We start from the raw sequence: 10,455 nt of genomic DNA on the forward strand, positions 1-10,455 counted from the left end.
ACGGTGAGGGTGGGGCAGGGGGAGGGTAGGTGCAGGGCTGGCTGAGTGGCCCTGCTAGATGTTAATTGGCTTTGATGGGCTATGAGGTGATGATAGGGCAGTCATGCACAGATCCCAGATCAGCAGCAGGGGGTTGTGGTGGCCTGCAGCACAAGTTTCCGTGTGGCGTATATACACATTAAGCACACAGTTTACTCCCCCATACCACGTGTAAGAAATATTCTCCAGCTGACCCAATTAAGGACATACACACACACACCAAACTGATATACAGGTGGGAAATTATGTGGCTACCGGTTCAGTCATGTGATCTTTGAGGATTAGGTGAGCTTGTCTTTGCAGAGTAGAATGTAGGAGCCCATAACAACACTAAAATAAACTCATTTCCTGTGTGAGGATCTTTTATAAAGGAAAATTTCCACAAATAATAACTCTGTTATTTGTTCAGTGTCCTTAAATCAAAAGACCCTATATGCAAGGAGTCAGTTAATCTGTAAAATGAATGAGAAAAAAATCTCTTTTACTCATTTTACTCACTCATTGCTCTGATCTGCTTTAGCTAAACAGATACCTTGAGCTTCTGGTAAATGGACTTTTTGGGGACAGTCACTAATGCCTATTCAAGGTTAACAGAGCAATCTGCATATAAATGTCTTGGCATTAACCTCTAGCTCGGTGCAAAGTAGCGCAGTGGTAGGTGGGGGCTAAGCCATTTGCCTTCAATAGACAAAGCCCAAAGATCACTGCTAGTCAGCACATGAGGCTTCTCTCTCTCATGAAGGTTTCTCAGGTGTAAGATATGAGATGTCCAAAGACCAAACTGTACAGTGAGAACAGTCCACAGCCTTTTAGTCGAGCTTGCTACATTTTGAGCGCAAAATACTTCTGTGAGGTATGCGTAGGTTTGTTTGTCATCAGCTTCACCAAACTGCAAAGAAAAGGGGAACAAGGAGTTCAAACAGTATCGAGTATAGTAGCCATGCAACCACTGTTTGTAAAGTCAATATTTGACCAAATGTTCATAATGCAATGCTAAGCTGTTTTCCTTTTTATAAAAGAAAGAGCTAAAAAAAAAAAAACATTTTCAGCACTGACTGTACCCTCCGTCTGTTTCTACTGCTTGTTTGTGAAAAAAAACATGAACAGAATGTAAAGAAATCAGCAGAAATACAAACGATGGAGCTGATCCATCTGATAGCGGTGCTTGGCCCCCCAAGACACACGGTGTCAAACAGCCTGAACAGACTCAGTCGAACAAACTGAAAGGTTGCCAACTCCAACCTCCAATCACAGCAAAACAAATAGTGAGCTGTTGTGGTATGCCAGTCAAAGAGTCTAGCCTGTTTCCTGAACTGATCAAAACTAAACCTGAAGGTGTTTGGTGTTTTTATTATTTTGCTTTTTGAGGTGCAAAATGATTGGTGGCATTTAACAAAATCAAGTATCATAAAAATGTGCAAAACTATTAACATTTAGAACTAAATAGGCATGCTTAAATTTTGAATTATACAGCTCACTATTCACAAAAAAGGCTCAATCCAGAATTCGCTTCAACACCAAACATCACTTGTACAGATGTAACTAGTTACTTAATAACTCCGTGTGTACCTTGTAACATCAGTAAAGGTCCATCTTAATAGACAGCATTTAAGAAGCTACACAGTTTATGATTAAAGGCTTGTGATATAGGTATAGGTGCACACTCTGTAAAATGACAAGTCCTCCCTCTACCTACAGTGCCTACAGTATCCGTGATCCTGTCCTGACATTACAATTCACCCCTATATTTCTATGAGCAGCACACAGATTTGAGAACAGAATGGGAGAGAGAGAGAGACAAAGAGAGACACCGTGAGAAAGTGAGAGAGAAATAGACAGAAAGTTAGAGTGAGAGTTTCAGTGAGAGAGAAGGGGCGGGGCAGCAAAACTTAATTGAACAAATCACATTCTCACTCCCACTGAGTCAGCACCAAATAAAGTCAGGTGAAAGGGGCTATTAATATCAGAACACTTAGCAAAATTTCTATTTTTTTAATCATTACATGAAACTTCATAAATGTGTCCATTTAAAGAGGAACAAAGATGTAGCTGATATTAAGAGACAAGCATTTGAGACACGCACAAACTCATGAGGATTTTAATTAACAAAATGAGGCATGTAGTAAGTACTCTGTCACCCCAAACCTACAATGCCACCTGCGGACGAACACACACATGGCAGGCACTAGGAAGTATCGTTGGAGATGAAGCCGCTGCTTTCCTGCTATGTGTTTGCTGATGGCCCTAAACAATAATAAGGGGACCTGCTGAGTATGTGACATAGACCAAAATCTTAATCATTTACATGTTTATATATTTCCAGTTTTCTCAGGAAATTTTGCATAGTTGGTTTCTGTGAAAAAAGCACAGTGTCATATATTAAGGTTCCATCTTTCTGAAAGAATCTAGACAGATGCATTACACCTGAAACTGCAGGTTTTGTGTTTACAGAATTAAAAATGGATAAATCAGATAAATTTCACTCAAATCATTTCAAAGGCAACTGCTTCCCTATAATACTGTTATTGAAACGAGACTTTCAAAAAAGAGTATTGGGATATTTTAGAGACCCTGCTCCTATTTTTATGCTAACTGAAATCAGCTACGTCAATTTTAGACTTTTAAAGATATATTTGCAACAGAACCGGATTTAACTGCACTCTTTTATAAGATTAAGTCATTAAATTCGATAGTGGAGCCTATGGAATAATCGCAACTGTATACTACTGGATGAGCGAAATTCTCCAATTTATCCTGTAGATCATCATATGATGGAGTGGAAAGAGGCTCCGCATTATTGTAACATCACAAGTGACTTTCTATACTCAGCAAAACCTGAAGTTACTTACTTGTTCTTCGCGCCGCTCATTTCTGAGGCTGAATCGCCGGTAGTCTAATTTATTTCAGTAGATCTGGAGTAGGCTGCTCCAACACAATCCGGGGACGTCGCCGCAATAACCTTTTGAGGTTTGCAGAGATTTTGAGTTAAGATTTTGAGATTTAAGCAGCGCCCTGTTTAAATTATTGCCATACTTGTAAAAATAAATAAATAAATAGAAAAAAAAAAAATTTCCAAGTGGTTCCTGATTAGGCTACCAGAAGTCTGATAACTGCCTCACAGAAAATGGCTAGTATGAAAGAAAACAACGTGGAAAGAATCTGTAGTTGGAGAAATCTCACGGGGAAATACCTTCAGTTTAGTTTTTCTTTGGTTGTTCCTTAGTTCGACATGTGAAAGCGTGCTGTTCTATTTAAGTACAACAGAACCGCATAAAACTTCAGCGTCTCCGCTTCATATTTTAAGAGTCATCCGTACGATAACGTCACGACAAAAGTGGGAGGTCAAACGCAGAAAAGTTGGAGGTGCGCTCCAAACACGCGGTTTACCTGCGGCTTAGCGATACCAAGTCCTTTTGAACTGAACAACTGAGTTAATTAATGAAAACAACTTGCTGTATACTTCACTTTGGGTGACCTATGTAGTCTCAAATTTGCCTTTGCTTTTTGCCGTTCGCTTCCAAATTAACAGCCGTCTACATTACGTCCTGAAGTATATATGTATATATTCTCCGTGAGTACGCTACACGTTACCAACTTCATCGACTGTTCATCGCTTCATTTTTCCACACAGCGACACCTATTGAAAAAACAATAGGTCTGACGTCACTTTTAGCGGACTTCTTTCCAGGCAATGCATATTTTTCCAGGCAAATGGGAAATGACAGTTCATATTGTACAGCTCTTTTAACAAAAATCGGCTGTGGATTGTGAATGGGATTAAATTAACGAATTTGTGAACTAGTATTCTAAAACTAAGAAATGAAACATGGACATATATAAGACATATATAATTGCCTTAATATGCTGCTGTAAGTCTAATACTGATTGTGAACTTTAGTTTTTCCATAAATGTTAAGCATATCCTTTAATATCACACACACAGAGAGAGAGAGAGAGAGAGAGAGAGAGAGAGAGAGAACAGACAGCCCATGCACATCTGTGCCTTGATCTCAGCAGGTTTCTTGCTCTAATCTAGTACATGGCAAGGTCTAATTCACACAGGGAGAGTTGTGTCGGTCTCTCTGAAGGTCAACCACTTGTTAGGCTTGCTCTCCCCCATGGGAACACACACCATATGTGCAGTGAGAATGGCACATAGACGACAACATCAGCCCTTCACAAACACAAATCCATAAAAGCCACAGGAAATTAATAATTTAATAGGCAATCATATCCACCATTTTATGAGTGCCATTTGATTTTTGATGCTTGGTGTAACAGTAAGCATTTGTTTTACAACTGGTGGCTTGTTTTGATTTATATAATTTAAGTAAGATATTCATATGTGCCAAAATATGAATCAAACCCACACTTTATACTTATTCTGTTTTATATCTGAAAGAGAGGGAGAATGAGAGAGACAGAGAGAGAGAGACAATGAGAGAGAGAGAGAGAGAGAGAGAGAGAGAGAGAGAGAGAGAGAGAGAGAGAGAGAGAGAGTGAGTGAGTATGTTAAAAACAAACAATTAGAAGATCAATGCTGCATTTAATTAAGCTCTGAAGCTCATACTACTGTCAGCTACTGGGATTTGAAGTGGCTGACATCATCCATATTATACAACTTTATTGTACACTGTTACACCATAGCTATTAAATGACATTGTCTAGGTATACAAGTTTTAATATTTTTAAAGCAACAAACAATGGCTTATACATTCACTCATTAATTACCACATTAATTACACATATTATATTAGTTCCCTCATTGATCTTCACAATGGTGCAATAAATGTTCAAATGTAACATGTAAAATGCTGAATTTAAGTTTATTATAATAATAAGCTTATAATTTAACATTACCTGGTACTTTTCCTGTGACTAGTTCAACTAGTTCAAATGCAGTGTTTGTGTGTAGTTAAGACAGGGTTCATGCTTTATTTATCATTTTTGGCTTAACCAGGCAGAATTTCAAGTATTGTCTTCTTTAGGCCCATAGTTCCAGTTATAGCTGAATCATCAGGGTCTTACATTGTGTTTGCTGGGAGCACAATTCATAATGAATATTATCCATGAACTGAACTTAAATGGGCTTAGTGAAATTCAGTCTGTTTGCACAATTTACACTGAGTTAATTTGGAACTGGAATTTGGAATTTGCACTGATTTAATTTGGAAGACATTATTTTGAAAATAATGTGTTTTTATTCTTACTTTAGATTTAAAATTCTATCAGAATAGCACTGGCTTGTAAGTATAAAAATGCCACTCTTTTAAAGAACAGTGCAATGAAAAATGTGAATGAGACAATGAAAACTAGTGTGGATTTGGCATAAACTATTTTGCACTATACTCACTATACCACCTTTCATTTGGTATTAGCATTTTAAAGAGTGTTCTACAAAAAAAGTGCCCACTCCAGCTGTGTGCGTAGCAGATGGCACATGTGCCATACATCCTTTAAAAGGTTGATATTGATGTGAGATACATATTTTCCAACAAACATGCTGCAAGGCAAAAGGCAGTTCAGCCTTTTTTCCCCCTCTATAAACAGTATTCTTCCTGCCTTCCAAAAATGACTCACTAATTTGTTAGTGCAAGAAGAGACAATTCACTGTGCACAAGATGCTTTATGGCAGACACTGAGCAGGATGGTGTGTTTACAGGTACATTACTGCGTGAGGAAACAAAGCATCACTACAGACCCATGTGTTGTGAGGGCCTCGAGTAGGCCTCTTTGGAGATCTCTTTGCAGCAACCTGGAGGGGTGGTAGAGCTTTTACTGTGGCCCTGTTGATTTCTGGAATTGAGTCAGACAATGGAGGTTCCAGCCTTTTTGCTCCAAGGCTGAATTATTGCTGAATTATTGTGTTTAAGTTTTTCTTTTGGGTTTTTTTTTTGGGGGGGGGGGGGGTCAATATATCGGTGATCCTCTCTTAAGAAAGACCTTGCTTTTGAGGTGCCTCTCTTATGTCACTCTATCCAGCACTAATTCCATTTTTAGGACTACTTAGCATGGTGGGCCAATTCCAACATGAGGATGTTTGGAGTTAAAAAGAGGCTATGCAGATCTGTTATCAGTATTTTTAACTGGCAACACCTTCCTCAGGCACTCCCTAGAGATCAGCTCCCCCACTGAGTTTAGATGTGGACCCAATCTAATGTACCAGGCTTGATTTTTCAAATGCAACCACAATTAACTTCAAGTTATACACTTCAGTTACTACAATTTTTACCTTAACATGGATCATACTGTAGAAAATGGGTCATACTGAAGAGCTCAATGACCATAGGAAGCTGACTTAACCACAAGATAACTTGTAAAACTTGTGAAATAGTTTTGCCCCAGTCAAAACTGAGAGTGCTATTACTGGGAGGTACCTCGGAGCAACAACAGTTCTGCCGCAAAGCAGCAGAGCATGCAAACTCAGCGCTGGTCTGCCACGTACTGAAGCAAGTAGCATGTAAACATTTCTTATTCTCTGTTGTATAATTCCAAACTGCTTCTGGAAGCAAAAGCAGTATAAGAACTGTGTGTCAGGACCTTCATGAAAATTGGATTCCATGGCTCAACAGCTGTATGTATGCCTAAGATCTCTAAGTGCAATACCAGATGCTAACTCTGTTAAGTAAGCACATTATGTAAGAGTCCACCAGACTCTGGAGCAGTAGAAGCATGTTCTCTAGAGTGATGAAACATGCTTTAATATGTGGCAGACTCACAGATGAATCTGGGTTTTGTGGAGGCCAAGATAATGCTATTTACTTTTATATATTACTTTATTGTTAATGTTTACATTTATGGCATTTAACAGACACCTTTATCCAAAGCAACTTACAATTATGGCTGAGTACAACTTGAGCAATTGATTTTATGGGCCTTGCTCAAGGGCCCAACAGTAGCAACTTGGCAGTAGTGGGGCTTGAAGCAGCAACCTTTCAATTATAAGTACCTTAACCACTGAGCTACCACTGCCCATACATGACAGCATACGACAACATTTGAGACAATCGGATGCACTTTATGTCAACAGATTGAGGAGGTGCTTTCCTGTACTAGTGAGACTCTGCCCCTATGCACAAATCAAGGTCCATAAAGACATGGTTTGACACTTTGGTCTGCAGGAACTTCAGTTGCCTGCACAGAGTCTTGACAACAACACTTTTGGGCTGAGATATAATGTTGACTGTGAGCCAGTCCTTCTCATCCAACATCAGTCCCTGACCTCACAAGTGCTCTTTTGGATGAATGGCCACAAATTCCCACAGACACACTTTAACAATCATTAGATACCCTTCTAGCCACAAAGGCCTAGCTGACTCCTTATTGGTCATGATTCGGATGTTAAACAAGCTCATATAAGTGTGATGGTTAGATGGCCACATACTTTTGGTAATATAGTATATGACAAAATTTGCCAGTCTTAGTAATTGGGTAAAATACTGAAAATTATACAAATAAAGATTACACTTGATCACAGTTGTTTGAAAAAGTTTTCAGTACAGAAACCCAAAAATCACTCGTTCACTAAGAGCATAGTTCCACGTTCTAAAAGGTATCCAATTCGAAATAAAGCTTACAATTTAAGCTTTTTGCAATTTTATCAAATTTATAGCTTACCATAGTGTCAAAGTGAATCAAAGGTCATAAGAATTCCAGTGACAGGGCTTGATTTCCACACCACATTCCATGAGCTTGGGATCCTGGAGAAGCTCATGTTCAGTCTTCATTTGAGCTTGACCTTTGCTCACAAATTTCCAGATGGGCAGTTCGGAATACCTGGGGTGTCAGCAAAAACATAGCCTGAGTGGTCTCCCAACAGTGTCCCTTCTTCCATAATTTTACAGCCTACATCAACATCAAAATTTAGAAGCAAAGATGTAAGCAGAGGAGGAAAAAAAAAATTAAAGCACCTAGACTTTTCCTCAACAAGGAAAGGAAATCAGGACGCTCTTATTCCCAAACATGTTCATGATAAATGAACTAAAGCAATCAGAACAAGAACAATCAAACCTGCACCTCAGCAGAACACTGGGCTCACTGGGAATAGGTGATTTTGAAGTTGCCAGAAAGAGGAGGGTAACGCAATACTGTGTTAAAATTACTGTGCATATTGATATTAAAATAGTTTTTACAAATAGCTAAAATAGCTTGAGTCAAACACCAAGGGCAACGAAATGACATGCTTTCTGCAAAAAAAAAAAAAAAAAAAGTCAATATTCGACCAATGACGCATGGACCAGCACAGATTCTGTGAAAAAGTCTGTGACTGTGGGACCATGGGCAACCAAATGGCAAAGGTGTTGGCCAAGGTCAACCCATGCTCACAAATTTACACATGGACAGTTTAGCAGATCCTGTGATGTAGTAACTGGTGATCAACCAATACCTATAAGGTCACAGTTATCCCACACCAGGGCCTGTGACTTCTCAGTTGATTTCCCATTTAGCCTATACTTAGTACTTGCCTACACCAACTTAAAACATTACTTGAAAGATGAGACAGCTGAGGTCTAAGAGGTCTCCATTAGATGCTGTTCAGACACCTGATTAGAGCAATAAATTTAGGATTTGGACAGGGTTATGAGAAAAGGGTATGCTACAGTGGGTCAAATTGTGCAAAAATGCAATTTGCCAAAGTAAGGAAGACACACTTGCAGAATAATTCCCCCCCTCTCTCTAAAGACACCTGTCTTCTGAGGACTATTTCAGTTACCCTAATGCCTCATGGAAGGTCTGCAGGGAGACATTTTTCATAACATTTACCAGCTGGCAATCTTTGAATCTCTGGGCCTCTAAGATCATCCTCTGTCATGTTCAAAGCCACAGGAAACACTATTCACCATAGGCACATTCCAGGGCTCAGGGCAAAGCAGAAGGGAAGGCCAGAACATTTTGTGGCAAAAGAATGAATCAAAACCAACCGTTATATTTGTTATTCTCATACTGGAATATTTAAATTTGGACCATCTTGAGATCAATTATTTATAATGAACTAATGCCCCCATGTGGCCAAAGAAAAATCGTTTTTTGCATCATACTCCAACAGCTAAAACACCAAACATGTTTCTTTCCACTAAAGGTAAATGTAATTTTTATCCATCAAGATTTTAAATATTATACATTATTTATGCAATAGAGACCCACCCTCCTAAACATCTACTTGGACAGTAAATATCAATCAAGGAAAAAATTAAAACAAGGGTGAGTCATGGGTCATGACCTTCATTGATATCTAAAACAAGCACAAGGGCATTTACAAAACTGCTGGGTGTCTGTTCTGCTCTGCCAGGGCAGACCAGCAGTGTGAAGCATGAAGCTGGGAACTAATCACTTTCATCTGGCACCACCCACTGGGCCTGAGCTGTCAGTGCAGTGAAGCCACTCAGGATAGGCCTGGCAGCTTCTACAGTGTGACCTCATAAAACCTGTTTCTAGCCTCCAGAAACATTAGTGAGCTGAAGCCACTAAATTATTTCACCTTCATCATGTGCTTGTGATGTCAAATGGCCTGGTGCTCCGAATATAGACATTCCAGTTCTAGGGTACTCCTACCTTGCATGAGTTGTGAGGCAGTTGAATTGTTCAAGGCTTTTATTTTGTTCTACTCAGATCTTAGAGGACTGACTGCAGCATATTTGTAAAACTCTGACCTTTTTTAAAGGACTATTTGAACAGGGCAAACATAAATTGGATGTATTGGTCATATAACACACAGATTTGCAGATATGTATCTATGTAAGTGGAAACCTCTCTCAAATGTTTATCATGCACAATAAGAGACAGCAGTAATCACGGTCAGCAATCATCAAATAAGGAATTCACCTCCTCTCGCCATTACTTGCAAAGCATGCACACTCATTGTGGTAGGTGTGTTTAATAAACTTGTTGGCTGGTATTTTAAGAGCCAGGGAGGACTGAATTAGGCCAAGCATGAAAGCCCAGTTTGTAGGTCATATGTTTACACACACAGCACAGAATGCCTACCACAAAGTCAGATATCCCAAAGTACAAAGCGCAGCAAGTTCAAACAGCACTCTTCGAACCCAACTCAAAATAAGGAACAAACTTGTAAAGAGAGGGACTAAAAGGGGAGTGCCAGACTGCATTCTGGGGTTTCTCACCTGTGATTTAACCCAAGTCATCCTGCTAGTTAGTCTCAAGTGATTGATGAGCTGAGCGTGCTGGAACAGGGGAGACACTGAACACGCGGTGGCGTGACCCGCTGGACACCACACCCCAGCTCCTTCAAATAGGTCGTCATAGCAAGACAGAAAGGGAGTGCTGGCTGCTGGCTCAGCTATTCAGCGGGATGTCAGCTGTGGAGCGTCTGTGGCTAAGGACAGTAGCAGCTGCCTACAGGTCAACACTCAGCAGATGCAGCCTTCAGCCCTGCATCCTTCAGGGGTGATAGTACTG

The 10,455-nt window shown here is 39.7% G+C and overlaps 1 protein-coding gene across 3 annotated transcripts in view; it reads right to left on the minus strand.

The window, feature by feature from the left end:
• The window catches only part of slc4a4a (solute carrier family 4 member 4a), a 46,161-nt gene extending 42,529 nt beyond the window's left edge, over nucleotides 1-3,632 (minus strand). For 2 of the 3 annotated variants that reach the window (XM_081714121.1, XM_081714120.1), the window contains exon 1: nucleotides 2,889-2,908. In XM_081714121.1, the coding sequence (XP_081570247.1) occupies nucleotides 2,889-2,908 (20 nt within the window). Of the gene's footprint in view, nucleotides 1-2,888; nucleotides 2,999-3,229 lie in introns of those variants that run through there. The other variant, XM_027028691.3, reaches the window with a different exon arrangement.
• Between the last annotated feature and the right edge of the window lie 6,823 nt (nucleotides 3,633-10,455).

Source organism: Electrophorus electricus, chromosome 5 (genome assembly GCF_041902795.1).
Source record: "Electrophorus electricus isolate QZ-2024a chromosome 5, ASM4190279v1, whole genome shotgun sequence".
NCBI classification, from domain to species: Eukaryota; Metazoa; Chordata; class Actinopteri; order Gymnotiformes; family Gymnotidae; genus Electrophorus; species Electrophorus electricus.